Here is an 18,758-nt window from a genome sequence, read left to right on the forward strand (position 1 = left end):
CTTTATTCGCCACATCTCGCCAGGCCTGACTTTCCTTTCCTTCAGGATTCTCTACGTCTTCCACTTCTCTCTGATGATGTGCCAGCGTGAGGAGGTCCAACTTGTCTCTCACTCTCAGCAACCTGGATTCCGGAGTTGTTTGAAGCGGATTCCTGCTGATTGTTTTCGGTACCCTGGCAGTCATGGCAGAGTTCTTTTATCCACCATTATTAGCCAGGCCTGTCTGCCCCTGTTGGAAAGATAGCCTTGCTCCTTTACTCATACATGCACGGCAAGGAAAGGGTAGAGAACGCTGAGCACACTTTGCTGCTGCTTGCCTGCTTTCTGGTCTATCTGACCCTAACTGTTAAGATCCGGTGACCGAATGATCATAAATATATATGTATGATACATACCTTTTTAAACCTTACAAACTACTACTGGTAGTATTCTAACACTGTTGAGTGTATTAGCAATGCCATTTCAGGGTACCACACTGTTTACAGGAAAAAGTATTTGGTATATTTATCTTTCTCAGGAGGTAAACAGTGCTACAGAATAAAGACTCAACTGGTTTAATTTTGGAAGCTTGAGAGTTCAGCGTTCAGATAAAAATTAAGTTTTTATTTGCTTTTATCCGCTTTTATCCAATGCCAAAAAAAAAAGCAGTGCCTTTCTCTGCTAAAGTGAGTCTTTCGAGGCCTTATCCTCCCACCAAAATCATAGATTGCCATTACGTATGGCTGGAGATTCCAAGAGTAAAACTGAATAAATGTCTTTTTTAAAAATATATAGTACAGTGCTTCTATATATACATTTTAAAAAGATGTTTATCTTGCTGTCTGATTGACGCTTAGCAAACTGTACACAAAAGCAGAGAAAGGCTTCACATTGACCGAGTGCTCCAATTTCAATGGATAACCATTTACTTATTGTGATTAGGAACAGTTCCTTGAACAATGCAGCAATATTACAATCTCCAGTTAACTAATCTGGACTCCTGCATCAAGACAAGAGCAAGATTTGCAACCGAATTCAGACACGTGCTAAGCGCTCCAGGATACGTCGGTACTGTTCCACAGTGCTCTGATAGGTCTCCTCCAAGTACTCCTGCTCTTGGCTTACACTCATCTCTGCCTGCTGTGCAAGCCAATCTTCTGGCATCAACCGGGAAAGACGTGTTGCTTCTTTTTTATTTTTCTGGAAGAGTTAAACAAGAAATGAAACAAAGTTCCCACAGAAGAGGTCTCTGCACTTGGGATCAGAAAGGACACAGCACAGAAAATCTTCTAACGTTCTTCCCTTTCTTTTGATTCCCTACTGCATCCAACATATAGCCAGGAAAGGGATTGAGGATCTGAAAAGTGACTACAGAGAGTTAGGTTGGAAGCTGAAGAGCAGGACGAGTAGAGTAGTGATCTCAGGTTTGCAACTGGTGCCACGAGATAGTGAGATGAGGAACAGTGATTGAGTGCAGCTTAATACATGGCTGCGAGGCTGGTGCAGGAGGGAGGGCTTCAGATATCTAGATCATTGGGATGCCTTCTGGGGAAGGTGGGACCTGCACATGACGGATGGGTTGCATCTGAACTGGAGGGGCACAATGTCCTGGGTGGGAGATTTGCTCGAATGGTTCAGGAGGGTTTAAACTAGTTTGGCAGGGGGGTGGGAACCAGAGCTATACATCTGAGGGGGGCGAGCAGTTTTAGATAGGGCAGTGACAGGATGTGGTGAATCTATCAGGAAGGTTTTTCACATGAAGAAACAAAGAAATTGGTTAAAGTGTGTCTGTTTTAACGCAAGGAGTGTCAGAAATAAGAGTGATGAACTTAGTCCCAAGTACTAATCCATGCTTTATGATGTTGTGGCCATAATGGAGACATAGGTTTCACAGGGGCAGGAATGGTTGCTTGGGTTGAGAATGTTTAACAAGAATAGGGAGGGTGGAAAAAGAGAAGGGCGGCATAGCAATGCTGATCAGAAAGAGCGTCACAGCTACGGAAACGAAGGTTGTCGACGAAGGTTTGTCTACTGAGTTAGTATAGGAGGAAGTTAGGAACAGCAAAGGAGCAGTCACCTCATAGGGGGTTGGAGAAAACCCTCAAAACAGAAGTAGGAAGATCAAAGAACTCATACGCTGGCAGATTTTGGAAAAACGCAGATGTAGCAGGGTTGTTGTTATGGGTGACTTCAACTTTCCCAGTATTGACTGGAACCTCTTAAGTGCAGATGGTTTGGATGGAGCAGTTTTTGTCAGGTTTCCTCATTCAGTATGTAATCAGGCTGATTTTTTTTTTGGAGGGGTGGGGGGGCAGAGAGCGAGCGTGAGAAGGCAATTTTGGATTTGGTGTTCAGCACTGAGCCAGGACAGGTGTCAGATCTCCTGGCGAGAGAACACTTTGATGACAGTGACCATAACTGCCTCTCATTTACCATAGCCACGGAGAGGGAAAGGAGCAGTTCCCATGGGAAGATATTTAATTGGGGAAAAGGAAATTATGATGCTATCAGATAGGAGTTGGGAAGTACAGATTGTTCCCTAGAAAGGACACAACAAACATGTGCAGACTGTTTAAGGAGCAGTTGTTGGGAGTGATGTACTAATTTGTTCCTCCGAGACAGGCAAGAAGGGGTAAGGAGCCTGAGATGATAAGAACAGAGGGGCTTCTCATCAAAAGGAAGGCAGCAGCGTATGTAAGGTGGAGGTAGCAAGGGTCTCACACAGCTTTAAAGGATTACAGGCTTGCTAGAAAGGAGCTCAGAAATGGACGGAGGAGAACCAGGAGGGGGCACGAAAAAGGTTTGGCGGGAAGGATTAGGGAGAACCCAAAAGGCATTTTACTCATATGTGAGGAATAAAAGAATGATCAGAGAGAAGGTAGGGCCAGTCAGGGATAGCTTGGGAACTTGTGCGTGGAGTCTGAGCAGCTAGGGGGAAGACCTAAATGAGTTTTTTGCTTTGGTTTTCACTAATGAAAGGGACGTTGTTGTGAATGAAAACTTTCAGGAACTATCCCAGGTTGCTGAGGGAGGTGAGAGGGGAAGTAGCTGGGGCCCTGACAGATATCTTTGTAGCATCCTTAGATACAGGTGAGGTGCCGGAAGACTGGAGGGGTTGCTCATGTTGTCTCCCTTTACAAGGAAGGTAGTAGGGAAAATCCAGGTAACTACAGACCAGTTAGCCTGACATCAGTGGTGGGAAAGTTGCTGGAGAAGGTACGGAGGGATAAAATCTATTTGTATTTGGAAAAGAATGGGCTTCTCAGTGACAGGCAATATGGTGCCTTACTAACTTAGAGTTCTTTGAGGAAGTGATCAAGTTGATAGATGAAGGAAGGGATGTAGATGTCATATACATGTAAGGCATTTGATAAGGTTCCCCATGGTAGACGAATGGAGAAAGTGAAGTCACATGGTGTGCAGGGTATTCTCGCTAGGTGGATAAAGAACTGGTTGAGCAACAGGAGACAGAGAGTAGTAGTTGAAGGGAGTTTCTCAAAATGGAGAAAGGTGACCAGTGGTGTTCCACAGGGTCAATGTTGGGGCCACTGTTGTTTGTAATATATATAAATGATCTGGAAGAAGGCACTGTTGGTATGATCAGTAAGTTTGCAGATGACAAAGATTGGTGGAGTAGCAGAAAGTATAGGGGGCTGTCAAAGAATATAGACAGACTAGAGAGTTGGGCGGAGAAGTAGCAGATGGAGTTCAATCCAGGCAAATGTGAGGTGATGCATTTTGGGAAGTCTAATTCTAGAGTGATTTATACAGTAAACAGAAGAGCCTTGGGAAAAGTTGATGAGCAGAGAGATCTGGGAGTTCAGGTCCATTGTACCCTGAAGGTGGCTGTACAGATGGATAGAGTAGTCAAGAAGGCATATGGTATGCTTGCCTTCATTGGACGGGGTATTGAGTATAAGAGCTGGCAGGTTATGTTAAAATTATACAATCGTTGGTTTGGCCACACTTAGAATACTGTGTACAGTTCTGGTTGCCACATTACCAAAAGGATGTGGACACTTTGGAGAGGGTGCAGATAAAGTTTACCAGGATGTTGCCTGGCATGAAAGCTATGAAGAGAGGTTGAGTAGGTTAGGATTGTTTTCATTAGAAAAAAGGAGATGGGGGGTGGGGGGGGCGACCTGATTGAGGTCTACAAAATCATGAAGGGTATAGACAGGATAGACAGAGATAAGTTTTTTCCCCCAGGGTGAGGGATTCAATAACGAGAGGTCATGCTTTCAAGGCGAGAGGTGAAAAAAGTTTAAGGGGGATACACATGGTAAGTACTTCACACAGAGGGTCGTGGGCGTCTGGAACACGTTGCCAGCAGAGATAATAGAGGCAGGCATGGTAGATTCATTTAAGATGCATCTGGACAGATGCGAGGGGAGGTGGGGAAGCAGAGGGATACAGATGCCTAGGAATTGGGCGACAGGTTTAGACAGTAGATTTTGATCAGCTCAGGCTTGGAGGTCAGAAGGGCCTGTTCCTAGGCTGTACATTTTCTTGGCTCTTTTTTTCTAGTTGGGAAATAGGCTTGAATAGATCAAGATTGATGAAGTTGATGTGCTGGAAATTATTGGAAAATATTAAGATTGATATGTCCCCAGGGCCAGACCAGATTTATCCTTGGTTGCTCCGGGAAAGGAAGTTGCCTAGCTGCTGTCAAAGATCTTTGCTTCCTCACTCTCCATGGGAGTTGTACCGGAGAATTGGAGGGAAGTGAATGTTGTTAGTGTTTTCAAGAAGGATAATAGGGAAACCCTGGCAAGTACAGACCAGTCAGAGTTTTAAGTCTGTGGTCAGCAAGGTTTTGGAAAGAATTCTGAGGGATAGGATTTATGACTATTTGGAAAAGCATAGTGTGATTAAAGGCAGTCAGCATGGCTTTGTGAGGGCAGGTCATACCTCACAAATCTTATTGAGTTCTTTGAGATGGTAACAAGACAGGTCGATGAAGGTCGAGCAGTGAATGGGGTGCATATGGACTTCAGCAAGCCATTTGATAAGGTTCCTCATGGTAGGCTCATTCATAAAGTCAGGAAGTATGGGATACAGGGAGATTTGGCTGTCTGGATTCAGAAGTGGTTGCTGACAGAAGGCAGAGTGTGGTTGTAAATGGAAAGTATTCTGCCTGGAGTAGTGTCCCGCAGGGCTCTGTTCTTTGTAGTTTTTATAAATGATTTAGATGAGAAGGTTGAGGGGTGGGTTAATAAATTTGCCGATGACACAAAGATTGGAGGTGCTGTTGATAGTATTATTACAGGCTGTTACAGGTTGCAGCGCGACACAGACAGGATGCAGGGCTGGGCGGAGAAATGGCAGTGGAGTTCAACCTGGATAAATGCAAAGTGATGCATTTGGAAGGTTGAACTTGAATGCTGAATATAGGATTAAAGACAGGATTCTTGGCAGTGTGGAGGAACAGCGGGATCCTGGTATTCAAGTGCATAGTTTTCTCAAAGTTGACACCCAAGTGGATAGGGTTGTTAAGAAAGCATATGGTGTTTTGGCTTTCAGTAACAGGGTGATTGAGTTTAAGAACCGCGATGTTTTGCTGCAGCTCTACAAGACCCTGGTGAGACCACACTTGGAATATTGTGTCCAGTTCTGGTCACCCTATTATAAAGATATGGAGGCTTTGGAGAGGGTGCAAAGAAGGTTTACCAGGATGCTGCCTGGACCGGAAGGCTGGTCTTACGAAGAGAGGTTGACTGAGCTCCAACTTTTTTCTCTGGAGAGAAGGAGGAAGAGAGGTTACCGTCTATACCTCGATCAGGTAATGAAAGGCATTGGTGGAGTCGATAGCCAGAGACTTTTCCCCAGGGCAGGATTGACTGGCTCGAGGGGTCATAGTTTTAACATATTAGGAGGAAAGAATAGAGGAGACATCAGAGGTAGGTTCTTTACGCAGAGAATTGTGAATGCATGGAATGCGCTGCCAGCGGTGGTGGTGGAACCAGAGTCATTGGGGACATTTAAGCGACTGTTGGACATGCACATGGAAAGCAGTGAATTGAGGGGTGCGTAGGCTAGGTTATTTTATTTTAGATTAGGAATAATTCTCGGTACAACATGGTGGGCCGAAGGACCTGTTCTGTGCTGTACGTTTCTATGTTCTGACCATGTTACATGGTCAGGAATGTAGAGTGGATGACCCTTACATTTTACTTTGGTATCCCCACCCATGTCTCCATTCATCCTCTTCCTACGTCCACCTCCAAAAATCATTGCTCCAGATCTGTTCTTCATAGTTTGAAATACCTTAAAAGGAATAGCAAGTCTGCGTTTCACATCCAGTCGGTACTCGCTGCTTTGCGCTGGATCACTCATGTTGGTCACGCGTAGCCGAAGAATCTCATACACACGTCGTGAATGATGCTGAAAGGTTTCCAAAAGGTCTCATTAGAGTTTCAATGTCACTGAAGCTCTGGCTCATTGTTAAAATGCTGCCATTTCTATACTAAAACAGGACAACAATTTTTGTTCTATTTGTTCACAAGATGTGGGTGTCCCTAGCTAGCCCTGCAGTTATTGCCTGTCCCTAACTGGCCAGAGAACAGTTAAGAATCAATTGTGTGTCTGGAGTCACATGTAGGCCAGACCAGGTAAGGATGGCAGTTTCCTTCCCTAAAGGAAATTAGTGAGCTCGATGACTTTTATGACAATTGACAATGGTTACATCATTGTCATTAGACTAGTTTTTTATTCCAGATTTTTAATTAGTTCAAATGTGACCATTGTTATTAACCAGACCAAGTTCCTCAAAACAGATCAAGCAATAGCCTAGACCATAACTTTTATCTTATTTAAAGGCAAGTGGAAGATGCTGCTTTCCAGATGTGGTGTGATTGGTCAGACTACAGTTTGTCCTGCTAGAACATGATAGTTCCATTCCAATGCGATCTCGTGTTATAAGAAATCACGTAATAGCGGCACCATTTAAACCAATGGGACCAGAATCAGGTTATAGCCAATGCAGGTAAAGAAAGATCACGTTCTACAAATAATGGTCTAAATTCTCCCATCGTGTTATAGTCAATGATTGTTAAAGAAAAGCATTATAGCAGAACCAACTGTACTAGGCTTTAAACAACACATTTTGTTCTTAGACAAGTTAAAATATAAGCAACAAAAAGAATTAGCATAACTTTAACTATCAAAATACTTAAAATAATATTATTTAACTACTAATTAATTGTTCTAATATCACAGCATCCTATAAATACACCCTTGGTAAAGGCAAATTCAACAAACCAGATTTGCTCACTTGCTACCTACCCGAGTCCAGGAGAAGGAACACCAATAATGACTCTAGCAGCAGAGAGAACTCAAGCTTTTGTAGCATGAGAGCGCGAGAGAGCGAGAGAGCTTGCAGAGAGCGAGCAAGCCACCTTTGCACCAGATTTACAACACCCCACATTCAAGAGAGCCAGGACCAACAAATTCCCACAATATTGTCACATCATCTGCCATGATGGGATTCAAACCCCTGCCCCCCAGAACCCAGGTGGGTTTACTAATCCTGTGAAATTACCATTAAGTCATTGCCTCCCCACAACTGCAATAGGAAATTTGATAGTTTGGGTGTCTGCCAGTCAAACACAATCGCTTGTTAAGCTAGTGCTTGAGAACAGCCCCCTGAGATATTGAAGAAGACTGTCCAACTAAACAGGAGATTAAAAATTCAAGGTTTAAAGTGGGAGGACGACAGAGGCTTGGAGTAAAGGGAAAGAACAGGTAGAGGACAATGGGAAGAGGAAATTAGGTAGGTGCTAGCTGAGGCTCAGTGTCCATCTCTCGGAATTGAGATGGTGCCATACCCACTTGTACTGAATCTGTAGATGGGCCTTGGAGACCATGTGCAATCAAGGAATGATATTCTTTATATAAAGTCTAACATAGAAAGCAATGTGAGCAACATAGCTAGTTGTCTTGGATGCAAATTTTCCTTGAGACACGTCTCTACCTGGTGTGTCAACCTTTTCCTTGTTCTGGACACTCCCTCAACATACCCAGAGATCTTGTGACAGATCAATGAGCAATAATGAGATTATGAATCACTGTTATAACTTGCCTGAATCCAGACAAGTAAAACAAAAGCAAAAAAACTCCAGATGCTGGATATCATAAATAATAACAAAGTGCTGGAAATAGTCAGCAGGTATGGTAGTATCTGTGGAGAAAGATACTATTGGGTGTTAATGCTGTAGAGGTTAACATTCCAGACCTTCTATCTATTGAAATGGCTGCCTTCAAATTGACATCATTTTGCCCATTGAAGTCGACTGAAATCTGAAACGAAGCACAAACCCTATTTAAATATTTAAGGAATCTGAAATGTAACTAATTACAACCCAGTGTGTGGAAGACTGTAAATTTGACTAGTGCCCCTTCTATTGAACGTCTGCCTCGTGTGTTCAAAAGCACTTAATGAACTCTTGCTGTCAAGTCACATTTGAATGAAATCGACAATTGAGGGTACAGAAAAAATTTACAAGGATGTTGCTAGGACTGGAGGGTTTGAGTTATAAGAGGAGGCGGAATAGGTTGGGACATTTTCTGTTCATGTCCCATCTCCAAAAGTATTTTGTAACTGTACCACTTCCTCTGGAAGTTCATCCCACATGCTGTGTAAAAATGTTGCCCCTAAGGTACCTTTTAAATCTTCCTCCTCTCACCTTAAAATTATGCCCTCTAGTTTTGTACTTCCCCAACCCTAGTGAATAACAAATGTCTTTTCCCCTGTAGGGGTTCTATTCTATCCCCAGGGATCAGTGTTTGGAGCCATGATTTTTATTGGGTGTGCATGCAATTTCAAAATTTGTGAATGACAAAATCTGAAGTATGTGAGCTGCAAGTATGAAAATGATCATTCAAGAGAACATGACAAACTTGTGGTCTGGTTAGACATGTTGCGACATTTCTGTCACTTTAAAAGGTTATTTTGTTCGGTTTTTTTTTTGAAGAGAGGGTGTAAGGCAGAAGCGACAAGCAATCTACCAGAACTACTAGACTAAACAACATGCGAGGCTTTTAGGTTTATTTTACAAGTTGGAACAATGGAAGCAGCCTGAATAGGCGTGGCCAGCTCTCATGTCCAGATTTCTGGGTTTTGGTTTTTTCAGTAGGTCAGAAACTGTCTGCAGTCTCAAGAGTTGGAAGCTTCAGTGAATGTTTCATGGCTGTGACACACTCAATTTTCTCTTGATGTTTCTTCTTCCTGGGCTGGAGAACTGCATGTAAGAATCTGTGTCTGAATTTGCCTTTGTGCAAAGGTGTGTATTTATGGAAAGTTACTATACTGGAATAGTTAATTTGTACTAGGTACTATTATCTATTATTCTGTTAATTTTTTTAAAATTCCTCTTTCTTTTCATTATTATGTTTTGCTTAACGTTGGAGTAGTTTGACCAGCTGCATCACGGCACTTCACATCTATCTATAAAATAAGAAAATGTTAGGGTCTATGTTACCTTCTTAAAATATTTTGAGGGGTTCTGGTCTGGTCAATAACAACTTAGCACATTGTATTTAATGCAAGAAGTGTTACAGTTTTATAGGAAGGCAGAGAAACAACATGAAATAAAAGGTGCAATTCTAAGAAGTGTGTAGGGGCCCCGGGGATATATCTGAATAAACAATTGAAGATGGCAAGAAAAGTTGAAAAAGTGGTTTTATAAACAGTTATGATTAACCTTTATAGAACACTGGTTCAGCCTTAACTGGGGTAGTCTGTCCAAGACTAGGTGAGCTGCCCTGCACGGAGGCAGCAAGGACATGATGGATGAACATCCTTCTCCCTTACTTGAAGATTCAATGATTGTATGAAGCTTGATCATACGTGCACTCTATTTGGCAATTTTCACAAAAGGAAGCGCACACTACTAGAAATTGCGTATCACAAAGAAACCCCCTGGCCACTTCAGATTCTATTGTTTTGGCGTCCCTTTGTTACTGATGATGGCCCCTTATGAGCATAGAGTCATACAAATATACCAATTGGGAGCAGAAACAGACCACTTGCCCTGTCATTCAATAAGATCATGGTTGATCTGTCCCCCAAATTCCACATTCCCATCTACCCTCAGTATACTTGAATTCCCCTGCTTTCCCGTTCCCACTGCCGTAAGAATATTCACTGGCTTCATTTCGATCATCTTGTGAGGCAGAAGGTACCAACGCTGCACAATTCTCAAAAAAACATTATCCTGATCTGCATCCTAAAAGGACAACCCTAGTGCAAAAACAGCACCCCTAGTTCTGGTCTTACCCACAAGAGGAAATACTCTTCTCGCATTCACCATGACAAGACCATTCAGGATTTTGTAGTCACCCCTTACTCTTCTGAACTGTATGAAAAAAATGCCTAGTTTGGCCAAGTTTTCCTGATTCCTGGTCATCATCATTGTATGATTGACTACCTAGGAAATTCTGTGTCGCTGGTAATGGGTTCAGTGGGTCCTTGTGTGACCGATAAGCCCAATCCTCAGGCTGCATCTGACCACACACTGGTAGGTGCTTGTGGGAGGTGGAAGTGGTCCTTGGCCTTGAGAGTACTGGCATTCCTTTTCCATACTTCCTCTTACCAACGGGTGTCCTCAAAGAAGTCCTCTTATAGAGGGTTTCCCAGTCAGTTTCTTGGAAACGAAGATCTCCTAGGCATTGATGTCTATATTGCAATTCTAGTGGGAAGCCTCTAAGGAGTCTTTGAAACACCTCCTTGGTCTTCTTCTCAATCGAGTACCTTCCTTGAGCTGGGTGAAAGAAGATTCGCTTTGATCATTGGAACTCGCGCATCCTAAGCATATGTGGCCAGTGCAGTGGAGTTGGTTTTAAGATGTTCATGGCCACGATACTGGCGTTACTGGCTACTTCAAGGATGCTGACATTCGAATGCCTATCCTTCCCAACTGATGCCAAAAATGTGAATCTCTCACAGCATTGATAGTACTTCTTAAAGGTCAAGATGGCGTCTAAGACTCAAGTATTCCAAGTATTAATCTAGTAATCCTCCTCTGAATTGCCTGCATTTACATCCTTCCTTAAATAAGGAGACCAAAACTGCACAGAATATTCATGATGTGGTCTCACCAATGCTCTGAATAACGGAAGCACAGAATCTCCTAACTTTCATGTTCAATTCCTCTCGTAATAAAAGACAGTACTCCATTAGCCTGCTTTATTACATTCTTTACCTGTGTGACACATGCACTGGAACAGAGATCCTTCTGCAGTCATTCTGCAAGTGAATTTTACATTTTCCCACATTATATTCCATCTACCAGATTTTCACCTATCAAACTGTGTATAATTGGTCTACAACCTGCTGTGCGTTCTATTCTAACTGTGGAGGCTGAATGCAGACTATCCCAGTTTTCCAGTGTGTGGGCACAGATGTGTGTGTGTGTGGCCTGATACTGGTGGCAATGTCTAATCTTTTGTACTTAGCTGCCTATATAGCTCACTGTTTGAAGGAAGCAAGGCTGCTACTTGAGCTCACTCCACAGGTGGTTCTTTCTTGTGCACTTTTCTCCCAGTCAGTGACAGACATATCACATTTCCGGAGATTCACCTTTGAGGAGTCTTTGAACCTTCATTTTGGCCTACCACATAGGCAGTCTAAGTTTAAGCGATGACCACCTTTGGGATTAGCTTAGATAGATTCCCTACAGTGTGGGGAAAGGCCCTTCAGCCCAACAAGTGCACACTGACCCTCTGAAGAACAACCCATTCCCCTACACCTAACACTATGGGCAATTTAGCATGGCCAATTTACCTAACCTGCAGATCTTTTGGACTGTGGGAGAAAACCGAAGCACCCGGAGGAAACCCACGCAGACACGGGAAGAATGTGCAAACTCCACACAGTCAGTTGCCCAGTGCATATCTACTTCATCTGACCTAGTCTCGGATAATGGTGACTGTTTAATTCCAGATGTTTCCTCTCTTGGAAGTACATCAGTGTTGGGCACTTTTTCCTATCATGTGATACCCATGATGTTCTGAATGCATCTCATGTGGAACCTGTACAACTGCTTAATATATCCAGAGTTGAAGGCCATGTCGCAGACATACAGAAGGCTCAGTATTATGCAAGTCGGATGCTGTGTTTCATCCACAATGTCTTGTGTCTATTTACCATTGACAAAGTTAAAAATCAGACAACACCACAACTAACTTCGAAAACTAGTGCCTCCAAATAAACCTGCTGGGACTAAAACCTGGTGTTGTGTGATTTTTGTCTACCCGAGTCCAACACCAGCTCCTCCAAATCATGTCTATTTACCAACTCACTGTCAAGGCTCACATTTCTGGGAATTGTGCTTCTGAGATAGGTGAAGCCAGCTACAGCCTTCAGGACTGTCATCATCGATAGTTGGTGGGAAACATAATTCCTTAAGTTGATGATATGCCCATAGTCATTAGCTTCTTTTGAAAAACAGCCCACGATCCTTCGAAGGTCGTACTCTCAGTGAGACATGAAGGTACAGTCACTAGCATACAGCAATTCTCCAGGCATCATCTCTCATACCTTAGTTGAAGATTTCAGTTATGTCAAGTTGCAGAGATTGCTGTCTGTTCTGGGTGGGATGGACGCTTCATCAACATTCCCATTAAATGGTCCAGAAAGCATGGCAGTAAAGAACATCCTGAAGGATACAGGGACTGTACCTCATACCATGTCACCTCAGAAGAATCAGTGCAATCAGTCAGTGATTTGGCTATCATTCCATTGTGAAACTGCTGTATCTTGACAAGAACAGTCAAGTTGGGCTAAGAATTTCTACAGGGCCTCTATCTGTCAAAAGCCTTTGTCAGGTCAACAAAAGCACAGTAGAGTCTCATTTGTTGATTGTGATATTTCTTTTGTATTTATTGAAGACTGAAAATAATGTTGCAAAGGTTTCTGTGTTCCCTGAACCCACCTCGATTTCCTACAATGTGGTTCAATGGTCTGTTGAAAATAATTTTTGCTAGAGTCACGTTCTAACTAACATAGAAGAATGAGTATTACACAACATGGCTGAGGGTGTAACTGACAGGTCAGCTTTATAGCAAATTAACCAGCTAAATTGGAATAGCAGCTTTCGTGAAACAATAAACCATGCATCAGAGAGGGCTCTTCGGGGTCAGTAGGAATATCCCACCTGCTCCAGAGACTATTAATAACAGCTCTAAACAAACTGATTAGAAAACATCTAAAACATGCACAGGAAACGAAGGCTGCCACTCAATGCAGATATCTTAAAGTTATTCCATATTTAACCAAAGTAGTAACAGATTATGTTCAGACTGGACTCCTTGTATCTATACTCTTAAGATTTTGTTGTCATACACAAACATGACTCTGAAAACATCAGCTGGCTCTTCAAGCTTGCCTTGTCCCTCAGGTTCTCTCAAGGAGATTGACAAAGACATCAGCAGATGTAAAGCATGATAGCCAGAGACTATTTCCCAGGGCAGAAATGACTAACACGAGGGGTCATAGTCTTAAGCTGGTTGGAGGAAAGTATAGAGGGGATGTCAGAGGCGGGTTCTTTGCTGTTCACCCACTGTTGAGAGAGCATGGAATGCGTTGCCAGCAGCAGTTGTGGAGGCAGGGTCATTGGGGACATTTAAGAGACTCCTGGACATGCATATGGTCACAGAAATTTGAGGGTGCATACATGAGGATCAGTGGTCGACACAACATCGTGGGCTGAAGGGCCTGTTCTGTGCTGTACTGTTCTACGTGAATTCTCAGAATACTGTCAAAAAGATGTCTTACAAGAGGAATACTACAGCATATTATACAAGAGGAAACATAGCTGGATAAAAAGTTGGATGTGTAGGAAAGGGGAGCACAAGGGCTGAAATGGGTGTTTATGGAACTCTTAAAAGAAAGACAAGACTAGTGTCCTTCACATTGTTTGGAGATCTCTAAGTGCTTTACTATCATGAAGTACTTTCTGATATGCAGTTACTGTTGTAATGCAGGGAATCTATTTTTGTGGCTTTTTGAAATATTGGTAAGGTCACTGGGAAGGCCTCCCTGGTCTTCTTCCAAATAGGACTGTGCAATTTGTTTTTTTAAGCACCCACGTGAAGAGCAGATGAGGTCTCAGTTTAACCTCTCATCTGAAAGATAGCACCTCAAAGTGTGTAGGTGACTGCATCAGAGGCCACACAGGCCATGAAGGTGTGTGATTCAGTACGTCTGATGGATACTGAAGTCCAGAATGCAGTCTGTAACGTGTTCTAGACAACCATTACCTTATTTATCTTCCAGGTTCGTCGGGCCTCTTCTATCATTTCAGCACTGAATCCTTTCTTGAGTTTTTCAGGTGCAAAGGCTTGGAGATCCTGGCACAGTTTGGCGAGAATAAAATCTCGTAATTTCACAAAATCCTCGGATGGCTCTTCAGCTGAAATTCCAAAACAAACGCCCTTAAAAAATGCAGGATTTTGAACAGAAATTACTGCAAGCTTAAATGATGATAGGTCATTCAACCCAACAAATTCCACTGCAGAATTCCTTGCCCAGGATTATGTACCATTTGTTGTTTAAAACAACTGAATGTCTCTATACCTGCTGCTACATTAGCAAATCATAATTACAGTGTACAGTTTCCCAAAATATTCAATGAGGTAATCCATGCCCACATGCAGCAAAACCTTAATAACCTTGAAGCTTGGACTGATAAATGCCAAATGACATCAGTACTACACAAATACCAGGCAATGATCTCCAACAAGAAAGAATCTAAGCATTCCCCCCTTGACCTTCAATGACATTGCCATCTGTGAATCCTCCACTATCCACATCCTGGGAGTTACTATTGACCAGAAACTGAAGTAGATGAGCTATATAAATGCTGTGCCTACAAACAGTAGGTCTGATGCTAGGAATCCCGCAGTGAGTAACTTCCCTCCTGACTCCCTAAAGCCTGTCCAAGACACAAATTAGGAGTGTGATGGAATATTCCCCACTTGCCTGGATGAGTTCAGCTCCAATAACACTCAAGAAGCTTGACACCATCCAGGACAAAGCAGCCCGCTTGATTGGTACATCCACCACCTTAATAATTTACTCTATCCATTGCCAATGTAGAGCAGCAGCAGTGTATAACCATATACTGCAGCAACCCACCAAGGCTTGGCACAACCTACAGCAACTGATTCTGGCCAAGAACACTGCTTAAAAAGGCTGATCAGCAAGAGCAGATGGTTCACAACAAGTCTTCAAACCCACTTCCTCATACCATGCCTCCATGGGTATGTGAGGCTAGAAATTCCAGCCAACATGTTTTTTGTGCAAGAAAAAGGGCAAGGAGTCCTCTGAACATGATATTTTCAAGTGGTCTAAATTTGAATATCCTTAACACCGTACACTTCATTTTGCTTTTTAATAAAAAAAGGCTGCTGAACAGGTTTCAATGAAGGCACTAACCAGTAATGTCCAGTACAGCAGGGTCCCTTGTGTAAAACTTCTGGACTGTCTCCAACAGCTGTGCACCATGTCCTTCACCTTGGAATGGGGGCAGCACCAGCATTTGGCTTTAAAAATTAAAAAAACAACTCAAATCAATAGAAACCAACTGAAATGCAAAAAACAGAATTTTATCAGTCAGTGCCTCTTTTGGCTGCTCCACTTGACCTCAACCTTCTATTTTAAACCTGTCTCCTCCCCTTCCTGTCACACAGTAATTCCATCTTGCATTCATTTTCCTTTCAGAGACAGTGAGGACTGCAGATGCTGGAGATCAGAGTCGAGTGTGTGGTGCTGGAAAAGTACACCGGGTCAGGCAGCATCTGAGAAGGAGGAGAGTCAACACTTCGGGCGTAAAGTCCTTCATCAGGAATGAGGTTTGTGGGCTGAGAGATAAATGGGAGGGGAGTTGGGGGACGTAGCTGGGAATATGATAGGTAAATGAAGGTGTGGGAGGAAAGGAAAAGGAACAGAAAGAGAAAGGGAAGGAGACAGGTATGAGGGTGGTGCCAAGTTGGAGGCTTGGGACTGGGATTGGAGGCGGGGGGGGGGGGGGGGGGGCGCGGAAATGAAGAAACTGGTGAAATCCACATTCATCCTGTGCAGGCTCCCAAGCTGGAATGAGGCATTTTTCCTCCAGGCATGGTAAGGGTTAGGCAATGGAGGAGGCCCATGACCTGCATGTCTGTTTGCAGGTGGTGGAAGATGATGTGATGTATGCGGAGATTGGTGGGGTGGAAGGCGAGGACCAGGGGGATGCTGTTTCCATTTCAGTTGGAGGGGTGAGTCTCAAGGGCAGAGGAGCAGCAAGTGGAGGAGATGCGGAAGGGCGTCACACCCAGACCAAGGTGCCCCTATGTTATAACTGTAAGCCCATATTCCCCATGGCTAACCTACCTAGCCTGCACATCTATGGACTATGGGAGGAAATGAGAGCACTGGGAAGAAACCCATGTAGACATGGGGAGAATGTGCAAACTCCACACAGATGGTCACCCAAGACTGGAATTGAACCTGGATCTCTAGTGCCGTGAGGCAACAGTGCTAACCACCAAGCCTGTTTAGCCTCTCTTACCTCTCCAAAGTTCTTCAAAGTGTTACTATCGGTCAAGTCCATATGCATCTTTTCTGCTGTAAATAACATTGCTCATTTTCCATCTTTACTTCTCTACAGCCTTTGACATTGCCTCAAACATCCTCTTCCTCCAAAGTAAATCCTTATTCTTGTGTTTAAATTTCTTAGTGGTCTCACTGCCTGCTCCCTCTGTGACCTCCTATGGAACTGTCCTGTCCTGCTGCCTCAAACTCTCCACCTCCCTGTGCATCTCCATCCCACTGAACGACAGCCAGATCTTCAGTTAAACAAACACTACATCCTAGAATTCCCTCACAAATCCATTCTGCATCTCCACTTTTCTGTCTTCAAAACCTAGCCTTTCTACCAAGCTCTTATTCACTCATGCCAATACTTCATCCTTAGGCTCAACCATTTTAGACAAAATTTTACACTGAGCAGGATTGTGGGATACTTTTTCAATAAACATATATAAATAGTTGTAAAGGAACTTAATCCATTGTAAGTGGCATTAGCACACTGCCATCTGACTCAAATGAGATTTACTGTTATAGTTTTGCGATTTTTTTTAACCTCAGGCACCAACTAATTAAACTGCAGAACATGCTGCTCAAGAGTGGAGGAGGTACTTTCATTTGAGAATAACTATCACTAGAGAAAAAAAAAGTGAGCACGAAACTAATGAGGTTAAAGGCTGATAAGTCCCCTATACCTGATGGGATGCACCTTAGGATATTAAAGGAAGTGAACACACTGGTAGTAATCTTCCAAGAATCCTTAGATTCCGTAAAAAGTCCCCAAAGTTTGGAAAACTGCTAATGTAACACCCTTATTTAAAAGGGAGGATGGAGACAAATGAAAAGGTAACAATGGGCCAGTTAGCTTAACACCTGTGTTATTAGGAAAATGTTGCATAAAAGATGTAATAGCATGATGGCATACATACAAGACATAAGCTGGGCACAGCATGGATCTTGCATCTGCTCCTGGGATTGCAGGCTTAGAAGATTTATTATTGTTATTATACTTTACTAACAAGATTTCTATTCATTTTGTTTCACTGACTTTTGGAAAAAAAAACAAAAAATTGCACTTTTTCTTCTCTCCAAACAGACCTTTTTTTAAAAACATACTCACAAACTCTTTATGGGCCTACAATGAATGGAAGCTTCTTTTTGTCCTAAATTTAAAAGTTTAAAAAAGACTACATGCATTAAAAGGGTCTTTTTTTACATTGCAAGAATTTGTGATTTTGCTTTTAATTGAACTTTTTTTTTAAAAAAAGAGCTTTTCAAAGGCTTTCAGCGAACAGCTGAAATTTTTTTTCCATTCTAAATTAAAGGTTAAAAAAATTATACACATTTTAAAGGGAGTTTTTGTTTTAAAACATTGCAAGAGCATTTTTTTTGAAGCACTGCTTATTGTTTTCATGATTGTTTTCGTTTTGGCGAGTCTTACGTGTGGTTGGTTTGGGAGAAAATTTCTTTCTTTCGAGAAATTTATTGAAGAGGAGTCATTTTAGTTTAATTAATCTGCTAAGTGGTTGATTTTATTTAAGATTTGTGTTTTTTTTGCATTTTAACATTACACTCTGTTGGTAATGAAAAGTAGTTTATTCTACAAAGGTGTTATTGAAGGTTTTTCTTAGGCTTAATATTATTAAGAGCATATAAGTAGTATACAGTGAGATTGCTCGTAGATTTAGAGAAATGATAACACAACAGGATCAGTCAGATAGATGGGTGACCATCAGAAAAGATAAGAGGATAGTTCAAAAGTTTCTGCTGGCTATTTCTCTATCAAATAGATATTAATTTTTTGGGAATATTGAAGCGGATAGTAGCTCTGAGGAAAATAGAAGGGGCAGTTATTGGACATGAGGAATGCTCGTTAGGAGCATTTGACAAAATTTGATGGAATTATTATTATAGGGTACTCTCCTGTCAGACGCATAGACAGGACATTGTGACAGAGTGTAAATTTAGAGTGGCTTTGGTGGTAGGATTAAGGATGCCTTTAAGTATTTCAAGCATATTGTTAAAGGTGAGAAGCCAGAAGTTATTGCCCACTTTGCTAGAGATGATGTTTTATGGGAAAGATTACAGCTTTACAGAGTGAATTTAAAGAGGTTAGGTAGAAGATTTAAAAAAATAGAACATTAAAAGTAGTAATCGTAGGTTTACTCCAAATGCGAACCTCAAATGAAGGAAGGAACAAAAGGATAAAAGG

At 42.3% G+C, this 18,758-nt stretch overlaps 1 protein-coding gene across 1 annotated transcript in view; it reads right to left on the reverse strand.

Annotated features, from left to right (window-relative positions):
• Nucleotides 1–582: 582 nt before the first annotated feature.
• hat1 (histone acetyltransferase 1) overlaps nucleotides 583–18,758 on the reverse strand; it is a 47,499-nt gene continuing 29,323 nt past the window's right edge. Inside the window, exons 8-11 of the mRNA XM_072566982.1 lie at nucleotides 15,416–15,522; nucleotides 14,239–14,390; nucleotides 6,247–6,363; nucleotides 583–1,179 (exon numbers count right to left, since the gene is read on the reverse strand). Coding sequence (XP_072423083.1) covers nucleotides 1,015–1,179; nucleotides 6,247–6,363; nucleotides 14,239–14,390; nucleotides 15,416–15,522 — 541 coding nt within the window. The 3' untranslated portion in view covers nucleotides 583–1,014. The remainder of the gene's footprint in view (nucleotides 1,180–6,246; nucleotides 6,364–14,238; nucleotides 14,391–15,415; nucleotides 15,523–18,758) is intronic.

This window comes from Chiloscyllium punctatum, chromosome X (genome assembly GCF_047496795.1).
Source record: "Chiloscyllium punctatum isolate Juve2018m chromosome X, sChiPun1.3, whole genome shotgun sequence".
Lineage (NCBI taxonomy): Eukaryota > Metazoa > Chordata > Chondrichthyes > Orectolobiformes > Hemiscylliidae > Chiloscyllium > Chiloscyllium punctatum.